This window comes from Hippoglossus stenolepis, chromosome 6 (assembly GCF_022539355.2).
Source record: "Hippoglossus stenolepis isolate QCI-W04-F060 chromosome 6, HSTE1.2, whole genome shotgun sequence".
Taxonomy (NCBI): domain Eukaryota; kingdom Metazoa; phylum Chordata; class Actinopteri; order Pleuronectiformes; family Pleuronectidae; genus Hippoglossus; species Hippoglossus stenolepis.
The window spans coordinates 28,103,515-28,119,439 of NC_061488.1; the positions used below are offsets into that span (position 1 = coordinate 28,103,515).

Genomic DNA, 15,925 nt, shown 5'->3' on the forward strand with positions numbered 1-15,925 from the left:
AAGGAGGATTTCCGGAGCCACGAGTGGATTCTACAGGACGGAGCGTGCGTTGTGTCAGTGTGCGAGCCTTCAGCCTTCAATTGTTTCGTGTTTGCAAGCAAGGAGAGGTGTGGAAATGATTAGGGCCACACGTCTCTAATCTCAAGAAGAGGCAACACTTTGAAGAGGGGGTTGGCGAGGGGCACTGTGATACAATAGCGCCGAAGGGGGAAAACAACGACACCTGATGGGACAACTGGGATGCAGTTCGAGGGAAAAGATGGTTTCCCTGTTCATGAACACCGTCATCGTCGTCCTGCCACCAATAATATGGCATGTGAAACCTTGGCAGGAAGAAAAACACGAAATATAACCTAAGCATCAAAGTCAGAACAAAAGGAGAACTCATGTTCGACTTCCCTGATGAACTGACAAAGCCTGGAGAATGCATGGTTTGAGACCACGAAAACATCAGAGACCCAAGCTCACTTACAGATTCAACTCATTGTGTGTAATCAAGAGATAAGAGTTCCACAGTGTGAGTGTCTCCAGATGAAAGGTTTTGGAGGACTTGCCCCAGGGGGGAGCACTGTGAAGAACACACACAAACAGATGAGTTTGCTCTGGAGATGGAAGATTTCCATCTTTAGAGGGGGGCTGGGTTTCCAACTCTTTCTCCCACTATCTAGAGTCAGGAATGACTCTGCATCACAGGATGGCTTTGAGAAAAGATGCTAGCCAAGAGGGTGTTTGTCACATAATCAGGACGAATTGTGGCACATACACAGTGAACATTTTTGACAATATGATGCATATCGTTTCAAATTTTTAAATGACCTATTGTCCAGAGAAAGAACAAGGACACTCAGATTCCTGAAGGGCGGAATTGATGGTCACGCCTACTTTTGAATGATTGCAAAATATGTTATTGAAGTTTGTTGAAACCTATTTGGATTTTCATGTGTGTACTAGTGTTGTTGAACTGTTGTATTGTCTTTTGAGTTTAAGACTATGGTTATTTCCTTAATCAAGTCTATGATTGGACGATATGTTCAACTTCCTGAAACTCATCTATCCGGGATGCTTCCCTTTCAGGATGATGAGATGGTATAAAGATGTATAAAGGATATTGAGCCTTTTAGGCTCAAAGGGGGAATTGTAATGGCAGATTTTGCATTTCTGTAATGTTTAATAGAAGAACAGATATGTATTTAGAAAAAGTAGATAACAAATGTGTTTCTGTGACTTACAAAAGTTGCAGAGGGGACTATAATTGTTTATGGCCCCCACATGTGTGTCTTAGCAAATGCTTCACTGCAGGGGTGTTACTTAGTGTGTCTGATAGAGATGGGTGAGGGGAACTCTGCATTGTATACAGGACTGGGGTCTTTTGATGTTGTAAATGAAGATAGAGGTCACACCAGGGGTCTGGGACGGAGATCTGAGACAGGAACTCTGCCCAACCTAGTCAGACATCAAGAGGCTGAAGAATACCTTTTGGCTCCTCGCAGGGAGGGGCTTCTGATTGTATAAGTGAAGTGATTCTCCTGTGCTCTGTGCTCATTCTATACACGTCACACTAGGTGGCTGTGTGGGGTGAGCCCACCTGCAGGTGTTTTAGTTGAACTTTCCGAGAGACAATGTTATGTGTGTATTATTATACAATAGAGTATCATTATTAAACAGAAACTGCCACCACATCAGGCTTTTATAAATGTAGACTACATACCACATCTGTACTCAGTATTAGTTTTTACACTTTACACTGTACAAAATATCTGTAAGAAAAATGCTACACAAAATGTTAAACACATGCAGCAAAAATATATAAATCTCTCAAACTCCAAAACTTTTGGTCAAACTAATATATTATTTCAGTCAATTATTAAGCTTTTGTACATTGTTCAAAGAGCAAAGAGTTGCCTCCTTTTAGAGCCAGAGGACCTTAACAGAGATTAGAGATTGATACTTTTGCAAGAAACTTGTTTAGAAGGAGGGTGCAAAGAAGGTGATGATGAAGATCAAGTGGATCCAGTTTCATTAATTGTGTGTAATTGTTGAGAAAAACTAATGATGCATACTATAATACACCTCACTTGATAGAATGTTTTTATATTTCATCCTGAAGGTGAACTTTCCCTTGTGGTTGCAATTGAAATTATTGCTAGAAATAAGTAAATACTTAGCATAACAGCATCATACAGTGCCTACATGCTTTCAGGATACTTTTTCAAATTGTTATTAGTGAGTCTTTTGTGGCTCAGGAGAAAGAGGGGATCGCTCACATACCAGAAGGTGGCCCGTTTCACGTGCAGAAGCGAGATACAGATCTGAATGATGGCTGTGCCAACAGCGTATATGATTGATGTATGATAGAGAAATGCTGCACACACATGCACTGTATGAATGTGTGTGAATGGTTGAATGGAAAAACTGAAAAGCTCATTATAAATACAGACCCATTATCATTTTTAGTAACGAGTTACTTTCAGACGTGCATGTGTAGACTATATTTCAAGCATCCTCATTGTTGAGACTTATTTTACATGCAATTACATGTCAATCATATTACAAATTAATATTCTAGAATATATGTGACAAAAAGCATTTTCTTATGGATTTAATCGGGTGGTATGTGTTGACCAATGAATCTTCCTGGCTTTGTTGATTGCCAAGAATTTTACATATCACCTTTAAAGTTTCTTTAAATTTAGAATTAATGTACACTGGTCCTCTGAGAAATACGTTGCATTATGCAGAAACTGCTTACAATGCTGTTTATGCCCCCATTAATTTACACAGACATACACATGCATAAATAGTATAGTATTGTTTAATACTAATTCAGACAATCAGGGTTTTTCAACCATGACTTCCTTTCTTAATCCAGAGTAAAATCAGAGTAGGTTACACTACTTTTTGGCCTCCATTGCTGGTTCAGGAAAGCCATGTTTGGCTAATGCTGCCTACATTCTTTTAGCAGTGCAAACATAAATATGTCCTGGTCTTCATATGAGGGGCCACCTACTCAGTTGATGTCCTCTGAACTGCTACAGTTTCACCATAAACCAAAAACATTTCAACACTTTTCAGTGCCCATAAGTTGATTTGTTTGTGGCGACCACAAAAATATTAACAATGACCAACACATAAAGATTTCTTTTTCTTTTTCAAATGGGTAAAATCTTATTCTGTAGTCTATCTGCACACAGCACATTGATTCCTTCACCCCCTCCTGACACATTGATGTGTCAATTACATATCTGTGTACTCAGACTGGGTAAAAACAACATAACTTGGTCTTTACTAAATGAAATGACATGCACGTTTAATTGCATGCAGAGGGGGAGTGGCGACTGTCTAGATCCAGACCCAGAAACCTTCTTGTCTGGACCCCGACCTATAACCAATAAATCATTGAGAATTGTCAAATTTTTACAGAGCATCTCTACTTTAACCAGCACAGCTTTTTAGCCTTTATGGCATTGGTTTAGCAGCACTGGTAACTCACAGACCAATTGTATGCATTGTAAATCATCTCACGTGATGCCACTCAGCCAATCAAATCTGTGAATTCTGATGAGAATTCTGACCATGTGTGTATCTCACTCACCAAGTCAGGAGCAGACTAGAGGAGAAATAGACAGTGAGAAGTGAAACCCGAGATAACTCACAAAAGTAATTTAAGGCGTGCTCTCAAAAGAGAAGAGTAGACAACTAAAACAGAGTTGTATTCAAGACTCAACAGACTCTTACATGCTTATTCTTCCAACTGGCAGATCAAAACCAACATACATCATATGTTCCCGAAAACATGATAATTGTTAAAGGGCCCATATTGTGTAAAATACATTTTCTAGGCTTTTACTATCCGTAATTACTTGGAAGGAGGTTAGTAGGTACCCTCAAAGTATGAAAACAGTCAGTCTGCGGACTTTTTCACTCAGTCCATTCTAAGAAATATGTTATCGAAACGTCTCGTTTCGTACTTCCTCCCCCGTTTTGAGTCATTCGGGATCGCAATCGTCTCTCCGCCCCACCCAGCCTGTACCATTCCAGGCTTCGACCCCACCAGCCCCGCTCCCCGTCAACTCCACCACCACCCCTCCACACCGAACGCGACACCAAGCAGATATGTTGCTGAGCTAGCAGCTTGTTAGCTACTACAGGCTAACCACAACAAACAACACTGAAGAAACACTGCAGCGTGGAGGGATGCAAGGAAGAGAATGTATCCGTGCACATTCCTCCTTAGAACATCACTGATCGAGACCAGCGGTTATGCTTTATCTCTTCTGACATGCCTTGTTGCTGTGCTCAGTACAGAGTAACGCAGACGTTACTCTGTACTGAAACTCCGGTGTGAAACTCCGTACTGTAACTCCTAAATTGGCCGAGGGTCCTGCTAAAACTTGAACAAACATGAGGACGGTGTAACTTACCGTTCAGAAACATCCTGTTGTAACCGACTGTAAATATGTGGCTGGTCTTCTATAGCTGCAAACATAACAACGTGTCTTTCAGCTCTGTTTACCAGAGTGAATGCGCCAGAATGAGACCGGTGATAGGCCTGGTCGCGTGTCACTCAAAGTGCAGTCAGCCAATCAGAGGAGGGGCTCAAGAGGCAGGTGAAAACAGCCTGTTCTGTCTGCAGCTCCAGAGAGAGGCAGAAGAGAGGACATGGAAATACACATTGCAGCAGTTTTTTCGACTGATATATCATCTTGGGGTACCAATAACTCAAATTAAATCCCAGAAAGGTGTAAAATATGAAACAATGTGAAACGAACCTACACCATTCCTACCCCAGATTTAAAATCCTGACAAGAAAAGTGGTGTTGGGATATAAGAGGAAAGAAAGGAAGAGAAAAAACAGGTGTTAAAGCTGTTCAGTTGTTAAGATGTGTAGAAAGTGGGTTGAGACAGCTAAGTGAGAAGTTAATAAACAAAAAAATGAAATTTAATGTACACTTTTAACTTTAACTTATTTATTTCTAAATTTAAAGACTTTTTAAGATGGACATTTGTAATAACTTTATCAACATGAGAAAATAGCATTTTTTTTCAATTAGGGCTGAGTAGGTGGTCCTATGTGGGCCGCGATGCATTTGCGTTGCATGGATGTGTAACCTCAACTTATTTCCTAGGTTTTCAGACATGATTTTCAAGGAGGAAGTGATGAGGAGATGGACTAACGAGGCAAAGCTGGAGTTACAGGCCTGCTTTGACTGCACTGATTGGACTGTTTTTGAGGCTGCTGCTATAGACCTGGATGAGCTCACTGACACTGTGACATAATACATCAGTTTTTGTGAGGACATGTGTGTGCTGACTAAAACCTTCTGCACATACAACAACAATAAACCCTGGTTCACTGCAAAACTCAGGCAGCTTCATCAGGCCAAGGAGGAGGCCTACAGAAGTGGGGACAGCATCCTGTACAACCAGGCCAGAAACACACTGACAAAGGAGATCAGAGTAGCAAAGAGGAGCTACACTGACAGAAGATCAGGAAGGCACCAGGCCCAGACGGTGTGTCACCCTCCTGCCTGAAAGTCTGTGCTGACCAGCTTGCCCCCATCTTCACGCAGATCTTCAACCGATCACTGGAGTCCCCTCCTGCTTCAAACACTCCACCATCATCCCAGTCCCCAAGAAATCCTCCATCACAGGATTAAATGACTACGGGCCCGTCGCCCTGACGCCTGTGGTCATGAAATCGTTCGAGAGACTGGTGCTGACCCACCTGAAGGACATCACAGGCCCACTGCTGGACTCCCTGCAGTTTGCCTACCGGGCAAACAGGTCGGTGGATGATGCAATTAACATGGGACTGCACTACATGCTGCAACACCTCAACTCTCCCAGCTCTCTGTGCCAGCCTCCACCTGTCAGTGGATCACTAACTTCCTGACAGACAGGAGGCAGCAGGTAAGGCTGGGGAACATCACATCCAGCACCCGGACCATCAACACTGGCGCCCCCCAGGGATGTGTGCTCTCCCCACTGCTCTTCTCCCTCTACACCAACGACTGCACCCGTCTGTTAAACTCCTGAAGTTCGCAGACGACAACAGTCATCGGCCTCAATAGGGACACTGACGAGTCTGCGTACAGACGTGAGGTTGAACAGCTGGCCCTCTGGTGTGGTCAGAACAACCTGGGGCTGAACAAGCTCAAAACTGTGGAGATGACAGTGGACTTCAGGAGGCTGTGGAGACCTTCAGGTTTCTGGGATCCACAATCTCCCAGGACCTAAAGTGGGCCTCCAACATCGACACCATCACCAAAAAGGCCCAGCAGAGGATGTACTTCCTGCGCCAGCTCAGGAAGTTCAACCTGCCTCAGGGGCTGCGGATCCAGTTCTACACCGCCATCATCCAGTCTGTTCTGAGCACATCCATCGCTGTCTGGTTTGGATCAGCCACCAAACAGGACAGGAACCAACTACAACGGACAGTCAGGTTGTGACAGTCATTGGTGCCAGCCTGCCCTCCATCCAGGACCTGTACATCTCCAGAGTCAGGAAACGAGCAGGGAACATTACTGCAGACCCATCACATCCTGGACCCAACCAGTTCCAACTCCTCCACTCTGGGGATATATATATATATATATTCCATCTACCTCATGTACATAAAGGATCCTGTGACAACCTTTCCATATTTATGCTAGCATCTGCACTCTGCATCATTGCACTATTTCTCCATGTTATTGTCATTTCTTATTCTCATATATATATATATATATTTCATACTTGTTCATAGGTAAATGTTTGCTGAACCTTGTTCTGCTTTGTTGTCCTGTTATTTGTCTATGTCTGTACATTGAGCAACGAAAAAACCGGACTCAAATTCCTTGTACAGTATGTGTAGGCATATATGGCCAATAAAGCTGATTTTGATGATGAGCAGGGGTTCAGTTAGTTGAGAATAGAAACAGCCCAAATGCTCATCAAGGAAACAGGTTAGTTTATAATTTGTTTTAGTTGTTATTGTGATACACCCGCTATTCATCTCAGGTAATAACAAGACTCTGTTATCAACAAATGTCTGAAGTGTGTGGTCAACATGACACTTATGTGTAATGGATAAGGCAAGTTTGGGGCACTTGCAGTAGCTGAAGGGAGATGACAGTAGGTTAGAAAAGTGTCAGACTTATGTAAATGTACAATACTAGCCCTGTTACACACGTGGCAAAATAACGTTTATGATTTTGAGTAATTCAACGCAATATTCGTCTTATTGTTTTTGACCAGGAATTTGTCCTCTGGTTTTTGTTTTTATTATTTCCTGCTAACATTAAATTGTCTAAATATATATATATACACACGTGCGTTTTGACGACCACACTTTACATGTATAGGATGATTTTGAGCACTAGGAATTTGTTGCGATATGCTGAAAAACATCTGAAAGAAATGGTAATTGCGGAGCACATTGAGTAGCAGGGTGGAACATGTAATCCAGAATATGTGGCCCTGAGGAGAACACAGCAGACATTCGGAGGAAAGGATAATTGTAATGTAACCATCAGTTACGACACGTTTCCTTACCAGTTCTTCTGGTGTCTGTGTATCTCCTCCTCTGCAGCAACATTGGCAACAAACACTGTTTCCACAACACGCCATCTTGGTTGTTGTGCATGGTGCGTTCAAAGCACGAATTCATAATAAGAGCCTCTAGAAGAAACTGAATATATAGATTGGTAGGTCGTACATCATGTTTAGAGAAAAAATATCCAAATTGTAGATCAATCCAAACTTAGAGTGTAAAATATAATTCAACAACATTGAAGTCTTGTTTAAAAAATTATATATTTCCCATGACATTTGAACGCAACCTCTCCTTGTCCTTTTTTTCTCCCCACCCGAGGTGAGTGAAGATTATCCTACCGCTAACCTATGATAAACCACTATTCGTTCTTCTTCTCCTTCTTCTTCTTCTTCTTCTTCTAATTCTTTTTCTTCTTGTTGTTTAATGGCGGGTGGCACCTAACGTTAAATGTGCCTTACCGCCACCTACTATGCTGGAGTCTGGGTCAGAGTGTTTGGTCTGCGGAAATACATAAATAAATAAACAAACAAAAAACATAAAATAAATTAAAATGTTAAAAATTAAAATTAAAAACAACCCTTAAACTTAAACTTAGATCCTCTTCATTAAACCAGTTTCTTTTAAAAACTCAAACAATACTTTATAGTTTCCTTCTCCAATATTAAACAAATTCTTCGTTTAACTCTTCCACCACACATTTCCTCAGCTCCTTTTGTAGTTTTTCTCTCTGTGTGTTATATTTCAAGCAGTGACAGATGACATGCTCCACAGTTTCTTCCCCTGAACCACATTCACGTTGTCCTGATGGATGTTTCCATAGTTCGGGCTCATTCTAAGTGACCAGGACATTTGTAGGCATTTTACTCTAATGTTAAATGCCTAGAAGTGTCCGGCTCATTCCAAGTGACCTGGACATTTGTAGGCATTTTACTATAATGTTAAGTGCCTACAAGTGTCCCAAGTATTCTCCATCCCTAAGCACAAGTGTCTGGGACATTTCTAGGCATTTTGCTTCAAATATTAAGTGCCTAGAAGTGTCCGGCTCATTCTAAGTGACCTGGACATTTGTAGGAATTTTACTGTAATGTTAAATGCCTACAAATGTCCCAGCGAATCAGAATTGGCCGGACATTTGTAGGCATTTTTATTGTAATGTTAAATGCCTACAAGTGTCTGGTTCATTCTAAGTGACCTGGACATTTGTAGGCATTTTACTATAACGTTAAGTGCCTAGAAGTGTCCCAAGTATTCTCTGACCTGGACATTTGTAGGCATTTTACTATAATGTTAAATACCTACAAGTGTCCGGGTCATTCTAAGTAACCTGGACATTTGTAGGCATTTCGCTATAATGTTAAATGCCTACAAGTGTCCCAAGTAATCTCCATCCCTAAGCACAAGTGTGTGGGACATTTCTAGGCATTTTACTGTAATGTAAAATGCCTACAAGTGTCCGGCTCATTCTAAGTGACCTGGACATTTGTAGGCATTTCACTATAATGTTAAGTGTCTAGAAGTGTCCGGCTCATTCTAAGTGACCTGGACATTTGTAGGCATTTTAATCTAATGTTAAATTCCTAGAAGTATCCGGCTCATTCTAAGTAACCTGGACATTTGTAGGCATTTTACTATAATGTTAAATACCTACAAATGTCCCATCCAATCAGAATTGGCCGGATATTTGTAGGCATTTTACTCTAATGTTAAATGCCTAGAAGTGTCCGGCTCATTCTAAGTAACCTGGACATTTGTAGGCATTTTACTATAATGTTAAATGCCTACAAGTGTCCGGCTCATTCTAACTGACCTGGACATTTGTAGAAATTTTGCTCTAATGTTAAGTGCCTACAAGTGTCCCAAGTATTCTCTGACTTGGACATTTGTAGGCATTTTACTATAATGTTAAATGCATACAAATGTCCCATCCAATCAGAATTGGCCGGATATTTGTAGGCATTTTTACTGAAATGTTAAATGCCTACAAGTGTCCGGCTCATTCTAACTGACCTGGACATTTGTAGGCATTTTATTATAATGTTAAATGCCTACAAGTGTCCGGCTAATTCTAACTAACCTGGACATTTGTAGGCATTTTACTCTGATGTTAAATGCCAAGAAGTGTCCGGCTCATTCTAAGTAACCTGGACATTTGTCGGTATTTTACTATAATTTTAAGTGCCTCCAAGTGTCCCAAGTATTCTCTGACCTGGACATTTGTTGGCATTTTACTCTAATGTTAAATGCCTACAAATGTCCCAGCCAATCAGAATTGCCCAGACATTTGTAGGCATTTTTACTGATATGTTAAGTGCCTAGAAGTGTCCGGCTAATTCTAACTGACCTGGACATTTGTAGGCATTTTACTCTGATGTTAAATGCCAAGAAGTGTCCGGCTCATTCTGAGTGACCAGGACATTTGTAGGCATTTTACTATAATGTTAAATGCCTACAAATGTCCCAGCCAATCAGAATTGCCCGGACATTTGTAGGCATTTTACTGTAATGTTAAATGCCTACAAGTTTCCGTCTCATTCTACTGTAACGTTAAATGCCTACAAGTGTCCGGCTCATTCTAAGTGACCAGGACATTTGTAGGCATTTTACTCTAATGTTAAGTGCCTACAAGTGTCCCAAGTATTCTCTGACCTGGACATTTGTAGGCATTTTACTATAATGTTAAGTCCGAAGAAGTGTCCGACTCATTCTAAGTGACCTGGACATTTGTAGGCATTTTACTATAATGTTAAGTGCCTACAAATGTCCCAGCCAATCAGAATTGGCCGGACATTTGTAGGCATTTTTACTGCAATGTTAAGTGCCTAGAAGTGTCTGGCTCATTCTAACTGAACTGGACATTTGTAGTCATTTTTACTATAATGTTACATGCCTACAAGTGTCCGGCTCATTCTAAGTGACCTGGACATTTGTAAGCATTTTGATATGATGTTAAATGCCTACAAATGTCCCAGCCAATCAGAATTGGCCGGACATTTGTAGGCATTTTTATTGTAATGTTAAATGCCTACAAGTGTCCAGCTCATTCTAAGTGACAAGGCATTTGTAGGCATTTTACTATAATGTTAAGTGCCTAGAAGTGTCCGGCTCATTTTAACTTACCTGGACATTTGTAGGCATTTTAATCTAATGTTAAATTCCTAGAAGTGTCCGGCTCATTCTAAGTAACCTGGACATTTGTAGGCATTTTACTATAATGTTAAGTGCGTACAAGTGTCCCAAGTATTCTCTGACCTGGACATTTGTAGGCATTTTACTATAATGTTAAATGCCTACAAATGTCCCAGCCAATCAGAATTGCTCGGACATTTGTAGGCATTTTTACTGTAATGTTAAGTGCCTACAATTGTCCGTCTCATTCTACTGTCATGTTAAATGCCTACAAGTGTCCGGCTCATTCAAAGTGACCAGGACATTTGTAGGTATTTCGCTATAATGTTAAATGCCTACAAGTGTCCCAAGTATTCTCTGACTTGGACATTTGTAGGCATTTTACTATAATGTTAAATGCCTACAAATGTCCCAGCCAATCAGAATTGCCGAGACATTTGTAGGCATTTTTACTGCAATGTTAAGTGCCTAGAAGTGTCCGGCTCATTCAAACTGACCTGGACATTTGTAGGCATTTTACTATAATGTTAAATGCCTACAAGTGTCCGGCTCATTCTAAGTGACCTGGACATTTGTAGGCATTTTACTATAATGTTAAATGCCTACAAATGTCCGGCTCATTCTAACTGACCTGGACATTTGTAGGCATTTTACTATTATGTTAAGTGCCTAGAAGTGTCCGGCTCATTCTAATTGACCTGGACATTTGTAGGCATTTTACTATAATGTTAAATGCCTTCAAATATCCCAGCCAATCAGAATTGCCCGGACATTTGTAAGCATTTTTACTGTAATGTTAAATGCCTACAAGTGTCCGTCTCATTCTACTGTAATGTTAAATGCCTACCAGTGTCCAGCTCATTCTAAGTGACCAGGACATTTGTAGGCATTTTACTCTAATGTTAAGTGCCTACAAGTGTCCCAAGTATTCTCTGACCTGGACATTTGTAGGCATTTTACTATAATGTTAAATGCCTACAAGTGTCCGGCTCATTCTAATTGACCTGGACATTTGTAGGCATTTTACTATAATGTTAAATGCCTTCAAATATCCCAGCCAATCAGAATTGCCCGGACATTTGTAAGCTTTTTTACTGTAATGTTAAATGCCTACAAGTGTCCGTCTCATTCTACTGTAACGTTAAATGCCTACCAGTGTCCGGCTCATTCTAAGTGACCAGGACATTTGTAGGCATTTTACTCTAATGTTAAGTGCCTACAAGTGTCCCAAGTATTCTCTGACCTGGACATTTGTAGGCATTTTACTATAATGTTAAGTGCCTACAAGTGTCCCAGCCAATCAGAAGTGGCTGGACATTTGTAGGCATTTTACTATAATGTTAAATGCCTACAAATGTCCCAGCCAATCAGAATTGGCCGGACATTTGTAGGCATTTTTACTGCAATGTTAAGTGCCTAGAAGTGTCTGGCTCATTCTAAGTGACCTGGACATTTGTAGGCATTTTGCTTCAATGTTAAGTGCCTAGAAGTGTCCGGCTCATTCTAACTGACCTGGACATTTGTAGGCATTTTGCTATGATGTTAAATGCCTAGAAGTGTCCGGCTCATTCTGAGTGACCTGGACATTTGTAGGCATTTTAATCTAATGTTAAATTCCTAGAAGTGTCCGGCTCATTCTAAGTAACCTGGACATTTGTAGGCATTTTACTATAATGTTAAGTGCGTACAAGTGTCCCAAGTATTCTCTGACCTGGACATTTGTAGGCATTTTACTATAATGTTAAGTGCCTACAAGTGTCCCAGCCAATCAGAAGTGGCTGGACATTTGTAGGCATTTTACTATAATTTAATGCCTACAAATGTCCCATCCAATCACAATTGCCCGGACATTTGTAGGCATTTTACTGTAATGTTAAATGCCTACAAGTGTCCGGCTCATTCTAACTGACCTGGACATTTGTAGGCATTTTACTATAATGTTAAATGCCTACAAATGTCCCAAATCAATTGCCCGGACATTTGTAGGCATTTTACTATGATGTTAAATGCCTAAAGTGTCCGGCTCATTCTAAGTGACCTGGACATTTGTAAGCATTTTGCTATGATGTTAAATGCCTACAAGTGTCCGGCTCATTCTAACTGACCTGGACATTTGTAAGCATTTTGCTATGATGTTAAATGCCTACAAATGTCCCAGCCAATCAGAATTGGCCGGACATTTGTAGGCATTTTTATTGTAATGTTAAATGCCTACAAGTGTCCAGCTCATTCTAAGTGACCAGGACATTTGTAGGCATTTTACTATAATGTTAAGTGCCTAGAAGTGTCTGGCTCATTCTAAGTGACCAGGACATTTGTAGGCATTTTACTATAATGTTAAGTGCCTAGAAGTGTCCGGCTCATTCTAAGTAACCTGGACATTTGTAGGCATTTTACTATAATGTTAAGTGCGTACAAGTGTCTCAAGTATTCTCTGACCTGGACATTTGTAGGCATTTTACTATAATGTTAAATGCCTACAAATGTCCCAAATCAAATTGCCGGACATTTGTAGGCATTTTACTATAATGTTAAGTGCCTACAAATGTCCCAAGTATTCTCTGACCTGGACATTTGTAGGCATTTTACTATAATGTTAAGTGCCTACAAATGTCCCAAATCAGAATTGGCCGGACATTTGTTGGCATTTTACTGCAATGTTAAGTGCCTAGAATTGTCTGGCTCATTCTAACTGAACTGGACATTTGTAGTCATTTTTACTATAATGTTACATGCCGACAAGTGTCGGCTCATTCTAACTGACCTGGACATTTGTAAGCATTTTGCTATGATGTTAAATGCCTACAAATGTAATAATTGCTCGGACATTGTAGGCATTTTACTAATGTTTGCATCTTTACTGTCATGTTAAATGCCTACAAGTGTCCGGCTCATTCAAGTGACCAGGACATTTGTAGGTATTTCACTATAATGTTAAAGCCTACAAGTGTCCCATATCTTGACTTGACATTTTAGCATTTCATATGTTAAATGCCTACAAATGTCCAACGTGTAGGCCATGTTTACTATAATTAAATGCCTACAAGTGTCCGGCTCATTCAAGTGACCAGGACATTTGTAGGTATTTTCTATAATGTTAAATGCCTACAAGTGTCCCAAGTATTCTCTGACTTGGACATTTGTAGGCATTTTACTATAATGTTAAATGCCTACAAATGTCCCAGCCAATCAGAATTGCCGAGACATTTGTAGGCATTTACTGCAATGTTAAGTGCCTAGAAGTGTCGGCTCATTCAAACTGACCTGGACATTTGTAGGCATTTTACTATAATGTTAAATGCCTACAAGTGTCCGGCTCATTCTAAGTGACCTGGACATTTGTAGGCATTTTACTATAATGTTAAATGCCTACAAATGTCGGCTCATTCTAATGACCTGGACATTTGTAGGCATTTTACTATTATGTTAAGTGCCTAGAAGTGTCCTCATTCTATTGACCTGGACTTTTTAGGCATTTACTTAATGTTAAATGCCTTCAAATATCCCAGCCAATCAGAATTGCCCGGACATTTGTAGCATTTTTACTGTAATGTTAATGATCCAGCTCATTCTTGACCAGACATTTGTAGGCATTTTACTCTAATGTTAAGTGCCTACAAGTGTCCCAGTATTCTCTGACCTGGACATTTGTAGGCATTTTACTATAATGTTAAATGCCTACAAGTGTCCGGCTCATTCTAATTGACCTGGACATTTGTAGGCATTTTACTATAATGTTAAATGCCTTCAAATATCCCAGCCAATCAGAATTGCCCGGACATTTGTAAGCTTTTTTACTGTAATGTTAAATGCCTACAAGTGTCCGTCTCATTCTACTGTAACGTTAAATGCCTACCAGTGTCCGGCTCATTCTAAGTGACCAGGACATTTGTAGGCATTTTACTCTAATGTTAAGTGCCTACAAGTGTCCCAAGTATTCTCTGACCTGGACATTTGTAGGCATTTTACTATAATGTTAAGTCCAAGAAGTGTCCGACTCATTCTAAGTGCCTGGACATTTGTAGGCATTTTACTATATTAAATGCCTACAAATGTCCCAGCCAATCAGAATTGGCCGGACATTTGTAGGCATTTTTACTGCAATGTTAAGTGCCTAGAAGTGTCTGGCTCATTCTAAGTGACCTGGACATTTGTAGGCATTTTACTATAATGTTAAATGCCTACAAGTGTCCGGCTCATTCTAAGTGACCTGGACATTTGTAAGCATTTTGATATGATGTTAAATGCCTACAAATGTCCAGCCAATCAGAATTGGCCGGACATTTGTAGGCATTTTAATCTAATGTTAAATGCCTACAAGTGTCCAGCTCATTCTAAGTGACCAGGACATTTGTAGGCATTTTACTATAATGTTAAGTGCCTAGAAGTGTCCGGCTCATTTTAACTGACCTGGACATTTGTAGGCATTTTACTATAATGTTAAATGCCTACAAATGTCCCAGCCAATCAGAATTGCCCGGACATTTGTAGGCATTTTACTATATGTTAAGTGCCTAGAAGTGTCCCATCACAATTAAACTGCCTGGACATTTGTAGGCATTTTACTCTGATGTTAAATGCCAAGAAGTGTCCGGCTCATTCTAAGTGACAGGACATTTGTAGGCATTTTACTATAATGTTAAATGCCTACAAATGTCCCAGCCAATCAGAATTGCCGGACATTTGTAGGCATTTTACTGTAATGTTAAATGCCTACAAGTTTCCGGCTCATTCTACTGTAAGTTAAATGCCTACAAGTGTCCGGCTCATTCTAAGTGACCAGGACATTTGTAAGCATTTTACTCTAATGTTAAGTGCCTACAAGTGTCCCAAGTATTCTGACCTGGACATTTGTAGGCATTTTACTATAATGTTAAGTCCAAGAAGTGTCCGACTCATTCTAAGTGACCTGGACATTTGTAGGCATTTTACTATAATGTTAAGTGCCTACAAATGTCGCTCAATCAGAATTGGCCAGGACATTTGTAGGCATTTTACTATAATGTTAAGTGCCTAGAAGTGTCTGGCTCATTCTAACTGAACTGGACATTTGTAGGCATTTTTACTATAATGTTACATGCCTACAAGTGTCCGGCTCATTCTGTGACCTGGACATTTGTAGGCATTTTGATATGATATTAAATGCCTACAAATGTCCCAGCCAATCAGAATTGGCCGACATTTGTAGGCATTTTATTATAATGTTAAATGCCTACAAGTGTCCAGCTATTCTGTGACAAGGCATTTGTAGGCATTTTACTATAA

The 15,925-nt window shown here is 40.2% G+C and overlaps 1 protein-coding gene across 4 annotated transcripts in view; it reads right to left on the minus strand.

Annotated features, from left to right (window-relative positions):
- Window positions 1-7,645, minus strand: part of clcn6 (chloride channel 6) — a 57,092-nt gene extending 49,447 nt beyond the window's left edge. For 2 of the 4 annotated variants that reach the window (XM_035160006.2, XM_035160005.2), the window contains exon 1: window positions 7,534-7,645. In XM_035160006.2, the coding sequence (XP_035015897.1) occupies window positions 7,534-7,608 (75 nt within the window). In that variant the 5' untranslated portion in view covers window positions 7,609-7,645. Of the gene's footprint in view, window positions 1-4,421; window positions 4,482-7,533 lie in introns of those variants that run through there. The other 2 variants (XM_035160007.1, XM_035160008.1) reach the window with 2 other exon arrangements.
- Between the last annotated feature and the right edge of the window lie 8,280 nt (window positions 7,646-15,925).